The 13,368-nt window shown below is 59.4% G+C and overlaps 5 protein-coding genes across 5 annotated transcripts; 3 read left to right on the top strand and 2 right to left on the bottom strand.

The window, feature by feature from the left end:
• Positions 1 to 1,129: 1,129 nt before the first annotated feature.
• Positions 1,130 to 2,803, bottom strand: BKCO1_4400023 (cation diffusion facilitator 1; the record flags this gene model as incomplete). Its single annotated transcript, XM_020276077.1, has 2 exons — positions 1,130 to 1,390; positions 1,448 to 2,803. The coding sequence occupies 2 exons, from the start codon at positions 2,801 to 2,803 to the stop codon at positions 1,130 to 1,132; spliced, it is 1,617 nt and encodes a 538-aa protein (XP_020128072.1).
• A 2,442-nt stretch (positions 2,804 to 5,245) lies between these two features.
• BKCO1_4400022 (mfs transporter) lies at positions 5,246 to 7,003 on the top strand (the record flags this gene model as incomplete). Its single annotated transcript, XM_020276076.1, has 5 exons — positions 5,246 to 5,523; positions 5,576 to 5,677; positions 5,729 to 6,237; positions 6,299 to 6,645; positions 6,710 to 7,003. 5 exons carry the CDS (start codon positions 5,246 to 5,248, stop codon positions 7,001 to 7,003), a joined length of 1,530 nt encoding a protein of 509 aa, XP_020128073.1.
• Positions 7,004 to 7,905: 902 nt separating this feature from the next.
• On the top strand, positions 7,906 to 9,214 carry BKCO1_4400021 (uncharacterized protein; the record flags this gene model as incomplete). Its single annotated transcript, XM_020276075.1, has 3 exons — positions 7,906 to 8,334; positions 8,386 to 8,734; positions 8,796 to 9,214. The coding sequence occupies 3 exons, from the start codon at positions 7,906 to 7,908 to the stop codon at positions 9,212 to 9,214; spliced, it is 1,197 nt and encodes a 398-aa protein (XP_020128070.1).
• Positions 9,215 to 9,312: 98 nt separating this feature from the next.
• BKCO1_4400020 (amino acid transporter) lies at positions 9,313 to 11,125 on the bottom strand (the record flags this gene model as incomplete). Its single annotated transcript, XM_020276074.1, has 5 exons — positions 9,313 to 9,777; positions 9,834 to 10,150; positions 10,198 to 10,799; positions 10,866 to 10,936; positions 11,000 to 11,125. The coding sequence occupies 5 exons, from the start codon at positions 11,123 to 11,125 to the stop codon at positions 9,313 to 9,315; spliced, it is 1,581 nt and encodes a 526-aa protein (XP_020128071.1).
• Positions 11,126 to 11,756: 631 nt separating this feature from the next.
• BKCO1_4400019 (signal peptide-containing protein) lies at positions 11,757 to 12,185 on the top strand (the record flags this gene model as incomplete). Its single annotated transcript, XM_020276072.1, has 1 exon — positions 11,757 to 12,185. The coding sequence occupies one exon, from the start codon at positions 11,757 to 11,759 to the stop codon at positions 12,183 to 12,185; it is 429 nt and encodes a 142-aa protein (XP_020128050.1).
• Positions 12,186 to 13,368: the final 1,183 nt, after the last annotated feature.

The raw sequence follows: 13,368 nt of genomic DNA, 5'->3' as shown, positions 1-13,368 counted from the left end.
CGAGAAGCAAATTGCGTAAATCAGTGAAAGAAGAGAAGAGAATGAATGCAAAAACTTTTAGGACCGCGACGCCGACGCTCAATGCTTCGAAACCAGATGAAAAGAATGAAAGTGAGGTAGCAAACGGCGGGAATAAAAAGGGAGCGGTGAGATAGCACTATGATATAGCAGATTCTCTTGGATACGCTTTGACTCGCGACAGGGGGCCGCTTGGAGCGCTACAAGAGCAAGCACGCACGTGGTACTATCCTCTTCCAGCTAGTCTCGTTGGGCGAGGCCGGTTGTGGTCTAGAATCGCGGCCACAGTGGCACACGGGCACGCCCCTGAATATGGGCCGTACCGAGCCGCAGCCGGGTCTTCCGCAATTTCTATCTGGGTTTACAACAGGGTATTCTGCTCAATGTTCGGTTGACCCTGAGAGAAGTGAAGTGTGGTGGTATTGGTTTTCTCGCTGCTTCTACTGCTACACTAGATCCACGCGACGCACGGGTGGGGAAGCGATCCCTGTGACGGTTCAAGGAATAGTCGGAACAACACCCAGTATACAGCGACAGCTTGTTCATCTTACTTACCCCTAGACCAGTCAGAAGCAAGGGGCAGGTAAAGTCCGTGTGAAGAGTGATGGTGGAGTTCACACGCGGCAGACGATGCAAAACGGGCCGCGTGTCAACCGATTTCTTTTACCTTTTTGAGCCAGTCAAATTTTCAGTAGCACTGCACGTTTGGGAAACGCCACAAGGCCCGTTCTTTGTTTTTTTTTCTTTTTTTTCTGGCGTATTTGCCGAGTCTCAGCACGATCCCGAAACAAGATTGTCGAGCCCGGGGCTGGAACATTACGGTCTTTCACGGGATGGGTATACCATCATCACAATCACCACTAGCACGGGTGGAGCGGCACAGTCAGGACTGCTTTCGGGAGAATGCAGGAGCCTCTGCTCGCCAGCTGGTAGCTGACGAACAGAGCCTCCCCCGAAGAGCAGGACTTTCATTTCAGGGATGAAGATCTAAGGGTCGAAACTAAAACAATGCGGTTCGTAAAGAGTTGTCATCATCCATCAGGTATACCGTGGGCAATTTGTGCTCATAATCCTCAGGTGGTTGCTCAACCGGCGGGAAACGATGGCTTTCTCAGTCGCCACGGATCAGGCCGGCCAGCATCTGCTTGAAGGTACGAGGCTGCTGGAGGTCGTACAGCGGCTTGTGCTCATCGTGGACACTGTGGTCGTGCTCATAGTCGACGTGGACGAAGGCGCGCTCGACGTCGGCCAGGCCCTCGAGCTTGCGCTGCAGGGCCTGGCTCACGTCGTGCGAGTCGCGCAGGCGGATCTCCGGGTCCATGACGACGTCGACCTCGACGTAGAGCCGCTCGCCGGCGTGGTAGGCGCGGCACTTGGGGGGGGAAATCAGCCGGGGGGGTCACTTTGGTGGCGGTGGACGGAGACTTACCGTGTCAACCTTGCTGATGCGCGGATCGTGGGTCAAGGTGACGTAGATGACCTTGTTGATGAACTCGCGCGAGGCCGACTTGCCGACGAGCAGCCAGACTTGGTCGAAGGCCTGCGAGACCCACGAGAAGAGGATGAGCAGGCCGATGCACATGGCGCCGACGGGGTCGAGATACCAGACGAGGCGCTCGCCGACGATGGACATGGTCAGGCCGAAGACGTTGACGACCAGGTCGTTGCGGTGGTCGATGAAGAAGACGTGGGCGGCAGGATAGCGGCGGAAGGCGAAGCAGTAGCAGAACAGGCCGAACTTGGCGCCAATGGCCAGGGCAACACAGATCAGCGGCACCAGCTTGAGATGGCCGTCGGTGCGGGCGCCCTCGCCCAGGGCGCGGGCCGACTCGACCAGCAGCTGGACGGCGACGGTGGTCATCAGGGCGCAGAACAGGATGATGCCGACCGTCTCGATGCGGCGGCGGCCGACGGGGTACTTGACGGGGTTGGGCTTGTTGGCCAGGCGCGACGTGACCAGCATCACGACGGACGACACCAGGTCCATGAAGGCGTCGGCGGCGGTGGCGAACAGCGACAGCGAGCCGGTGGTGACGGCGGCGAAGAGCTGGATGCAGAAGAGGCAGAAGTTGACGGCGAAGGAGGCGTTGACGGCGAACTTGACCTTGGCGCCGTTCTTCTCCTGGTCCTCGGCGTGCAGGCGCTCCTCGTCGCCGCTCTGCAGCAGCTCGTCAATCAGCTCGTTCTGCTTCTCGTAGAACGACTCGACCTTGCGGGCGCGGGAGCGGTTCCACAGGCCGCGCGACGCCTTGATCTCGGGGCGCGACATGGCGTCGTTCTTGCGTGCAGCCAGGCCGTAGGGATCGGGGCCGTAGTGGTCGTCCATTCCGACGGACGCCTCCTCGTCGCGCACCCGCGTCATGGCATCGTCGGCCGGCACGAGCGGCGCCGGGCTGGCCAGCTTACTGGTAGTCTCGGTGGTGTTGACCGAGGGCTGGGTGGGCGAGCTGGGCGAGTTGGGCGAGCTGGGAGCGGGCTCCTCGGCCTCACGAACAACGGAGGCAGGCACGCTTTGCGGGGGCGGCTTCTCGTTGGGCCCGGGAGCGGCAGCGGCAGCGGCAGCAGCGTCTGGCGGCTGGCTGTGGACGGGACTGGCAGGCACGGCAACCAGGGTGTGGGCGGCGCTCACGCGACGGAGGTTTGCAGCGGCCGCCGCATGCTCCGACGCCTCGGACGCCCTCCGTTCGAAGACTCCCACAATCGACCGCACGCTCTCGTGCTCCGATCCGGCTCGGGGCCTTCCGCCGGCAGGGGCGGCGCCGTTGTCGATCTTGTCGGAAGCCATGGCGGGTGGCGGGGCTCAAGCTTGGGCAAGCGAAAAGAGAAAGGCTTGGATCAGATCTCGGGGCTGGGCAGGTGTTGATCTTTTCCTCCAAGAGGCCACGATGGGGTTCCGCCGCGCAGTCCTGGGGCTTGGCGCAATGCTGTTGGGAACGCAGTGGGACGGGTGCGCGTGGGTGCGACCGAGAGCCCAGCTGGGTGAGGCCATGGTTATATTCGCAGCCGTCGACGAGCATCTGGCGGCAGAGCTTCAACGCATTGACGAGCCTCTTGGCTGACATCATGGGCTGCGCCGTTTTGATACATCTGGCCATCGTTTATTCGCCCATCCGCCGACGCATGAAGCACTTTCCGCTTCAGATTGGCCGCCGGCAATCTAGAACTGCGTGCACTGCCCCCTCGGCCGCACATGGGGAAGATGTTCGCCGCAAGGTTGACTTTGCCTCTCCCCACGGCTGCCTTGCACCACCGGTCAACCTGCACAGTGCTCCTCAATGAAACACCTACTTCACCCACCCCATGACCTGCTTTCGTCTCCACCTCGTCCGATAGGTGGGAGCTTATCGTCGACCTTTTACGCCTTGGCCCTGAAGAAGACATCTTGTCTCAAGCCTGTCCGCGTCAATGGTCAGGTCAGCCTGCGATGGGTTTGTTGGCAGAGGAAGAAACAAACGAAACCATCCAGGTTGTTGATATGCGGTGGATGGGCCCCATGCTGCACTTTTTCTCTTTGCGGTATGATCAGAGAATGAGCGGTAACACCGTGATGTGCATCACAGCTGCGCGAAAGAAGGGCGCCAAGTCGCCGACGCCTTCCCAGCTATAAGATGTAGATAAACACTATAAGATCGCCAGCTCGGTCTCCGCACTAGACTGATTGTAGACTAGGACACTTCTGTGGGGGTCCGCTTTCCTTGGTCAGCCTACTATATTCCCCTCACCACACGTCAGCACCATATCCCCCACCAAATGGACCTGGCGATACTCTACTTCTCCTCCTTCAACTTTGCGCGTGGCCAGGATCCCCGCTTCAAGGGGATGATGTGAGCCTGGCTGAGATGAGACGGCTGGCGCGTGCGGTAGACCATCTCGTGGCCCTTTCGCCGCTCAAGATGTTGAAGGCGCCGATATGCTGCTCGCAATGTAAAAAGCCGACGTTTCGACCAAATGTGAAGGCTGCTTGCGCATTCTTGCGCTTGAGCCGGAGAAGTTGCCAGACGCCTGGAAATTGCCTTTTGCGCGCGTAGACTGTGGTATCATGCTCAATACATGATCTCAGCCGAAGAAGTTCCCGGATTTCGGTGGTCGGTAGAAGGCACATTTAGCTCTAGTTAAATATTGGGACCGATATAAGCCGACAGCCCCTTTGGGGAAACAAAGAAAAAAGAAAAAAAAGGAGCAGCTCTGGACACGTGCGAATGATGAATAATGAAACGGGACGCACGGTCGCAGCCTGCTGCTGCGGCTAATTCCATGGCGACGCACAAGGATCAATAATGAAGAATCCTTTACGTTTAGATGATCGTTTCCGGGCCAACAGGGGGAGCAAGGGGTGACAAGCTTGCACAACAAGAGAGCCGATGGCTGGAATCCCTTGCTTCGGGAATGAGTGAAGGCCAGTGCCACACGTGGCGTTGGACACCAGACGGGCAGCATCCCGGTTGGCTCAATGAGCTGGCCTGCGGGAAGGGCGAAAGGGTCGGATTGCGGAGAACCTTGAACCACCTCAAGATCGGCCCCAACAACCCGAGCCCGTCACGATGCCTGTGTAGCTGCTCTCTCAACCTTACAGCAACTGCAAATCCAATAGTCGGCCTGCAATCTAGCCACATACACACATGATATGACATGCTCGACCGTCCTCGACCACTTGGCGTTGGAGAACCGAACCGCCTTCTCGTCGTATTATTATTGCCATGCCGCTCGCTCGCCACTTGCCGCCGGGAAACCGACACCCCTTCGCTTAAGGTTGCGGTCCATGGCTTAATCATCCTTTCTTGCATGGTGCACGGCGCCTCCCAGCGGGACAACACACCTTCGGATACAGTCAGCGTCAGCCAAATCAGTCTTGCGGGCGGTGATAGGCTTCATCGACTGACCTGGAGCGTTGATCGTTTCCGACACTTCGGTCTCTCCTTCAACCGACACTTTCATGTGGGATCCTGATAGGCGTGTTGTAGAGAGCATCTGGACGTTTTTGGTTAACACACTGCAAGACAAGCCTTTGGCTCCCCAACTCCGATGGTGACTTGCCCAGGCTCGAATGGCTTTTGAGTTTTCTTATCTGGCTCGTCTATTTATTCCAGGCATGACTGATGCCATCAAGTCCGGCCTTTGCTCTTCTCATACATAATCTTTGCACAGCCCCGGGTGGATTGCGTCTGAGGCACCGCAGCAAGCATCCCTCTCGGCTCCGAGTCTTTCCTTGCACCATCCCCTTTTCGTCATGGCTTCGTCACTGGAGAAGCAAGCGGCAGCCAGACTCAGTGCGCCCGCGCCCTCTGAGCTCGAGCGCGGCCTGTCGACCTCCAATTCCGAGGAGCTTGTGCTCGCCAAGGATGGAACCGTACTGGTCCCTCAGCCTTCGTCAAACCCAGATGATCCCCTGAATTGGAGCTGGACGAAGAAGCATGTTGTACTATGTGCTTTGATCCCCGGCTGCCTTCTGTCCGACTGGGCTTTGACGTGGGGCTCTGTCGTATTTCAACTGCAAGCTCCAGAATGGTGGGTGGCTGCCTTCTCTACTTCCAGGCGCGCAGCTAATGTGGTTCCGCAGGCATATGTCTGTACAGGCAGTTTCTCAATCCATGAGCCCCGGCATATTCTTGCAAGGACCCGGCGGTATCCTGGCCGTACCCCTGTGCCAGCGTTACGGACGGTAAGGAAAGCGCCCCATGTCGCCATACGGTTCACTGACTTTCCCTGTCAGGCTTCCTGTTCTGTTCTGGTCTCAGCTCCTCTCACTCATAGTGACTATTGGGGCCACTTTCGCCGACAGCTATGCCTCCTTCACGGCGATGCGTACGCTCCAGGGGTTCTTCGGTGCCGCGCCTCAGGTCATCGGTCTCTCCATGATCCACGACATGTTCTTCTTCCACGAGCGGGCTCGGAAGATCAACATCTGGGCTGCATCCTTCCTGATTGGGCCATACCTGGGACCCTTCTTCTCCAGTCTGATCATCACGAAGCTCAAGTGGCGCGAAGACTTTGGCGTGCTTGCCGGCTTCTACGGTCTGAGTCTGCTGATGGTTGTTTTCCTCGGTGATGAGACCCTCTACGAAAGAAACGTGTCAGAGAAGCCCCGGGATAGGTCTGTTGTCTCTCATGTTTCTTCGCTGCTCGGGATTGAAGGCGCACGCGTGAGAGGCCGGCCGGGCCTGTGGACTGTGACGAAGCATCAATACTCTTTGCTTGCCAGACCATACCTGTTCGCTCCCAGTAAGTGGACGCACGTATTTCGCTGATGACACACAACATGTCCAGCTGACGGCCAATGCAGCCGCTCTCTTCGTAATGCCCCTCACCATGTGGACCATCGGCCTCGTATCCACAATCTCGCAGTTCGTTCTGCCGCCTCCCCAGGCCGGCGGCTACGGCTTCTCCTACGTCTCGCTGGCAATGATTCACTTCGCCCCCATGATCGGGACCATTGTGGCCGAGCTCTGGGGCCACTGGTTCAACGACTTCATCGCGGCCCGCTACATGAAGCGTCACGGCGGCACGCATCTCCCAGAGAACCGCCTGAACGGCGTCTACATCCCCGTCATGATCGGCGTGTGCGGCCTGGTCCTCTTCGGCGAGACGCTGCAGCACCACCTGAGCTGGGTCGGCCTCGCGTTCGGATGGGTAAGCGTCTCTCCCCTCCCCCCTGCCGGCAGAAAAGTCACAGCCACTGACACACACACACCAGGGGATGACCTGCTTCGCGACGCTGGGCGGCATGACGGCCATCTCGGCCTACGTGCTCGACTGCTTCCCGCACCACGCGGCACTGGCGGCGGCCTGGATCAACTTCTGGCGCGTCGTCGGCGGCTTCACGGTGCTCTACTTCCAGCTCGACTGGGTGCATCTCAACGGGCCCGCCGTCACCTTCGGCTGCCAGGCGGCCGTCATCGCCGGCGCCGCCGTCATCGGCGTCGTCCCCACCCAGATCTGGGGCTCGCGCTGGAGAGCCAAGTGGCCGGCGCCCGTTCCGGAAAACTAGTGGAATTGCCAAATGTGGTATCGTCGGCCAACAAGTAGTGTGCCGGCTGGTAATAATGTCGTCGGGTGCGTCATTTGATGGCAGTTGATTGGTCGAGATCAGGAAGGGCGATCCGAGTCCTGGGTCACGGATATGGTGGCCCACGCGGGAATAATACCCTAATCCAATGACATACAGAGATTTCGATAGAAACAACAGGTGGGCTTTGCGTGCCGGCTCTTTGTCACACGTGGCTGCCCTCCCATGTTCTAATTTCATCCACAAGAAACCTTTACACACTACAGGTGAAGCCTTGAGTGATTTCTCACGACTGAAGGTCCGCTCGGTGGCATGATCCGTTCACCTGGTTTTGAAGGGGTTCGTTCCTGCCCGAGGGTGCCAAAAACCAATCGCTTGACGGAGGTAGCTCCTCTCTTCTATGCACTATTGTCTCCTTTTGAGTCTTGCTGGGTTGTAGATCGTTGCCATCTGGATGCGGAAGCGCGAATTCAGCAGCGTCCTTTTCCTCCTCTTCCTCACTACTATCGATAGAGAATTTCCGCAACCGGCCGAGCCACAGTGTTGGGTCCATATCGCGCCTGGTGTACTCCTGGCTGATACTACTACTAACGCATGCTTACTCCATTTTCATTGGATGTACATGGTGCGAACCCTGGGGAGAGGTGTTAAGGGGGTTTTGCATGCGGAAACGCCAACGGATAGCCCCTGGGAATCAGAGCCGCAGTGCATCTAGATCTGTGACGTATCTTTTTCAATCGAAGAGGCTGTGGAATTGCCTTGGTACTTTTGCTTGCTCTCCCAAATGGTATAAGAGTCGCCAAGGATCCAGCTTTGTTGCTGCAGCATCACAAGCACTTCGGTATCGCACACTCACATCATTTCTCATCATCTTCCGTACAACGATGCGCCGCTCTTCGCTCGTGCTTGCTTTGGGTGGCCTCTATGCTGCCAGCGTATCGGCCCAAACCTGTGCGCCCCAATACGCACAGATTGCCGACTGGATTGACGACTACCAACCGGCCAAGGTATGGTGCGCTTCGAGGTATGGGGCTCCCACGACCACAGTTGTCGCCACACAGACCATCCGCCTTCAGCAGAAGCGCGCTGCCCCGACTCACGTCTTCGCCAACATCGGGTCCCACAACAAGCCTCGCCCTGATGAGGACCATGAGCCGCACCGCTACAAGAGGCAGGGGACCTCCGCATCCCGGGGGCAGTTCTACTACGACCTCATGAACCAGCAGAGCAGGAGCGCGTGGGTGCAGGGCGTCTGCGGGTGCATAGTCGATACCGTGACCAAGACGGTCACTACGAGAGTCACACTTGGGCCTGTAAGTTTTGCCCCCCGTTACCCCGATGCATCCTTCCTTTTTCCTCATCAGGGGGCTGAAACAAATCTCCTTGTAGACCGGCCGAACCTCGTCCACAGCGAGGACCTCTACAACCAGCATCAGGACTTCTTCGACTTCCTCGACCCTGAGGACGTCGACCCTCCCGGTGCAGTTGCCCAGACCATCCACCACCTCTTCTTCCTCCTCCTCCTCCTCCTCCTCCTCCTCCTCAACGTCACCAAACGTCCTCGTCCGCCCCTCGGCTTCAGCAGCGCCACCTCCCCTTCCGCCCTCTGCGGCCGCTCCACCGCAACTCGGAAGCTCCGTCGGGCCGCCTGCTGCGCCGCCGCCGCCGCCTCCCGGCCCACCGCCCTCGTCTCAGAACGTCCCGTCCCAGCCCGTAGGCTTGCCCATCAACGTCCCATCTCAGCCTGCAGGGAGCTTCCCCTCCAACCTTCCAGCTCAGCCCGCGGCGCCCTCCAACCTCCCAGCTCAGCCGACGGGCTTCGCTCCGCCGCCGCCGCCGCCGCCGCCGCCGCCCGCCCCAGGGGCCCCCGTCCAGCAAGCGGGGTGCGTGGAAGGGCTGTACGCGGGCCTGGGCGCGTGCCAGTGCGGGTACAACGTGCTGTGCGGGTGGACGGGCAACTGCGGCAGCGCCGACGGGACCGTCGTGACGCCGACGGCGTCGTGGGTCGACTGCGGCAAGCTGTGCGACGACAACAGCGACTGCACCGCGTGGACCTACAGCTACGACTCGGGCCTGTGCACCGAGATCACCGACCCGGACTGCAGCACCGACCTGTTCCAGACCATCGCGGACCCCAACTCGGCGCTGGGCGTCTATGCGGGGACGGATTGCGGGGGTGTGTGTTTGATTTGATTTTTTTTTTTTGGTTGGGAAAAAGGCGGCGATGATGGATGGATGGATGGATGGTAGTATATGTAGGAATCGTCAAAAAGAAAGAAAACTTCACACTGCTACGAACTTGCTTGGATCCCAACCCCCGCCGTCCGCCTGCCTTCGACGAAGATGACGGGCGGGGTGAAATGCTGCTTCCCGTGCACGACGTAGGTGCCGGCGCTGATGGCGATGACGCCGGCCCAGATGGCCGGGGCCCAGTTGGCGTCGGCCGTCGTCACCGGCGTCGAGGTCGGGAAGCAGCTGAAGACGATGACGAACAGCGAGTAGCAGAAGGCGAAGGCGTTGACGGGGAGGCCGAGCCGGCCGAGGCTCCAACGCGCGGGCGGGAGCTCGTCGCCCCTGATGCGGCGGAGCAGGACACAGCCGATGGACAGCATGTATGTCGAAAGCAGGGCGAGGAGGGAGAGCGAGACGATGATGTTGAAGGCGAGGGTGGAGCCGAGGTTCACCAAACACAGGACGCCGGCGCCAACCGAGGAGAGGTAGACCGAGTTGAAGGGGATGTCGTACTTGCGGTTCATCTGGGCGGACAGCACGTCAGTGGCGCGAAGCGCGAGGCGGCGAGGATTGGACGTACATGCGAAATCCAGGCCGAGCAGGGGAATCCCTTGTCCCTTGAGAAAGCCCACAGCTCTCGCGAGACGGTGGCCAGGGTGGTGATGTTGCCGGCGAAGATGAGCAGCAGGAGGAGGATGGTCAGGAACAGGGCAACGCCGGTCGAGCCCGTGTTGACAAAGAGGTTCAGGTAGGGGGCATCGGCTTCCAGCGTGGCCTCGAGCGGACCGATGCAGAAAAGCATGGTGATGAGCATGACGATGCCGAGTAGGACGTTGATGACATAGGACCACCACATGGCGCGGGGGACGATCCAAGACGCATCCTCGACTTCTTCAGCTACGGATGGTCAGCTAGGCTTTGCCCATGCGGCAGCGGCGACTTACAGATGTGGACAATGCTGTCGGATCCCAGGTTGCAGTACATGACGGTGACTTGGCTGATCAGGCAGGCGGTTCCCACGTTGCTCCATCCGCCGCTGTTCACGAAGGTGAAGAAGACGTCACTGGCCGGGTTCAAGGGGCGGCACATGGCCCAGCACACTACGACGACGACGAAGAAGCCGAGCACATGGGCAAACAGAGAGGCCGTCTCCAGCATGGGCAGCGAAGCGGCGCCGATGGTGTTGAAGAAGATGGTGATGACGATGAAGGCGAGCATGAGGAGGGTTGCCTGCCAGTTGGTGAAGGCAAAGTCTGGGTCGATGACCTCGGCGCAGATGTCGATGAGTGTGGTGACGACGAAGCAGCTGGAGGCGAAGCTCGCCAGCCATCCCAGCGTCGACATCCAGCCGGCGGCGTAGCTCAGGAACTTCTGGTGCTGGGCGGGGGCGAACTCGGAGACCCAATGATACTGGCCGCCGCTGGTCGGGGCCATGCTCTCCATCTCGGCCAGCGAGGCGACAATGGTGGCGTAGCAGATGACGGTGCCGATGAAGGTCCAGAAGAGGCCGGCAAAGCCTCCGTTGATGAAGCCGGCGGAGAGAGAGCTGGCATGGAGTGGTCAACAGAGCAGAGGGCGGCGGGGCCGGCGTGTTAATTGCAAGGGTTCATACACTAGGACGAACTCCCAGGTGGCCATGTAGATGGAGACGAATCCGAGAGTCGAGAGAAAGCCGAAGTTCCGCTGCGGGATTGGTCAGGCGAGCTGAGCGAGTGGGGAGGAGGGAGGAGGGTGGGTTTGGCACACCTGGAACTCCTGCTTCTTCCCCAGGCGCTGCATGTCGCGCACGTCGCTGGTGGTGTCGCCCCAGCCATCATAGCCAACGGCTTGCTCGGCGGGCATCACGTTCTTCTCCGTCGGGGCCATGTCCATGGTGGCGGGAGAGAAGCAGCGTGCACTGGGGAACGGCGGCGAGGGGGCATTTAAACGCAGAGGCAGAACGGCTGCGTATCGGAGAATAGATTATAGATAAGTAGCTGCTTACTGAGTCGATAAGCAGCGGCGGGCAGCCACAAGCGGCTGGCCGGCTGCCAAGGCCTCGGCTCGTCAAGGCGCACAGTTGTCATCATCCCAAAATCATCATCCCAAAAATCAGCTCGTGTACCGTGAGACACTTGCTGACAGAGTCTCGTTTCTGCGATCCTCTTGCGAGAGGTTACAGCCGGCGCGTGCACGAGCTAACACCTGGCAGCCAATCCGTTACCCCGCAGGACCCAGCTCACCGGAAATGCCCCCAAAATAGCAACACCGGTTCCTGGGAGACGCAGGTGAAGACATCAGATGTCTAGGAACCTCGTCCAGGCGCGATGCAACCCTGCCGGCACTGGAGCGAGCTCGTATGTGCAGAGGCACTACCGGCTTCCGGCATCGCAGTACTACCAATGCTGTAGCACCTGCGTCCTGCGCGGGTATAAAACCCAAGAGAGAGGTGCGCTGTAGTTTGCTTCCACCATCATCATCACTCAGTCTCGCGCCCCGTCCTCTGCAAAGAAATCGTCGAAAAATGCGCGCCGCCACCGTCCTCGCCGCGGCGCTTCCGGTGCTCGGAGCGTCTGCCCGCCTCATCGGCGTCAAAGTGCCGTCGACCATTGCGCCGGGCGACACCTTCACTGCCATCATGATCAACGAGATCTACATCCAGACCGTCTACGATGTCGCCATCGCCTTCGGCATCGACACGCCGCCCGGGCACGAGGGCTACATCGGCCAGGTCGTCGGGTCCCAGTACCTGGGCCCGGCGCTGTCCAACCAGGGCCAGAACCTCAACCTGACCGTCACCATGCCGTCGTCGGCCCAGAAGGGCACCGACCAGGTCTTCTACGCCGCCTTGTACAGTCTGTACGGCGTCAGCTCCGGCCCGACCATCTCCAGCTTCAACGTCACCACCACGATTGGGGAGGTGACTTCGGACGACTATGTCAGCAGCTTGTAGTCGATGTTTCCTTTTTCTGTTTCCAGCGTCTAATTAGCAGAAGCAATTGATATGTCTTGATTGAAAGCGGTCGGAAGATGCCATGCACCAGAAGACAGAGTTTACGACGATGAGCGCATTCGGACTTGCTACGTTGGATGTTCGCAGGCGGCCGCAAGTGACGCGTCCCTGTTGGAAGGGCGCTCCGCCCCTCGAGCCGTTTGACGCCCACTCCACGCACTGTGCTCTGGCGTTATTTGAGGGAACGATGTGGAAAGCGGGCGCTCCGTGAAAAGCGTGTGTGTTGTAGGCCGGGGGTGACGCCAGCTCGGCTAGGCTGCGGCCGTCTTCCCCGTCAGGGGCAAGCCACGGGCGGCGCCTTCACCCGTACTCAGCCGCAATATGAATCTATTTGGTAAGTGTGGCTGGGCTGGCTGCTTCTTTTCTCAGGATCCTGTCGCGTGCTCGGGTTCCGAAGCGGTCAGCCCCTCGCGCCCAACTCCGCAATCGTGCACCTCCACCCACCTCCACCCTCGATCCGCGGCCAATCATCTGGCCCTCGCCACCTCTCCACACGGATGCTCGCAGCACTTCGTTCAAAATGCCGTCGGGCAGACCCGTGCAACAAAGCCGTCTTTTTTTTTTTTTTTTTAGGTGGCAGGAGAAATGCTAGTGTGCTGGTGTGCTGGCGTGCTGGCGCGGGGTGAGACGGCGCTTGGGCGCAATCATTTTGTCCAGACTCTGGTCCCTGAGCCGACGTGGCAGTTGCCGCATCCAGTAACCAGACACTGCTTCATATTTTACACGCTACTCCATAAGGCTTGTTTCCGGTCACGTTCCCGTCGAGCTGCCCGTCAGGCCTCGGGAGCTGCAAACTACCACCGAGCAGTCTCTTTTGCTCTTGACTGATGCCCATTCACGAGCATCCACTCGCCCGCCTCCATCCAGTTCCTTCCGAGCTCGGCTCGGTGCTCTGCATCAATGGCACCTTTTTTTCCCCCCTTCCGTTTTCGACTACTGTTTCGGGGTGCTTGGGCCTCCAGCTAAGCTTCAACCACCAGCCCAAGCCACCACCTTTGCCGCGGGAGACACCGAAGCCACCATCTCGATTATAGCGGAAAGGGCCGAGGCGCGAGTAGGCCTGGAAGCCTGCAACATGTACAAAAAGCCCTCGCCTTCCTCAGTGCTGTCCCGTCAAGTGGAT

Source organism: Diplodia corticola (genome assembly GCF_001883845.1).
Source record: "Diplodia corticola strain CBS 112549 chromosome Unknown scaffold44, whole genome shotgun sequence".
Classification (NCBI taxonomy): domain Eukaryota; kingdom Fungi; phylum Ascomycota; class Dothideomycetes; order Botryosphaeriales; family Botryosphaeriaceae; genus Diplodia; species Diplodia corticola.
The sequence above is the reverse complement of the archived record's forward strand: the minus strand, read 5'-3'. Positions and strand labels throughout refer to the sequence as shown.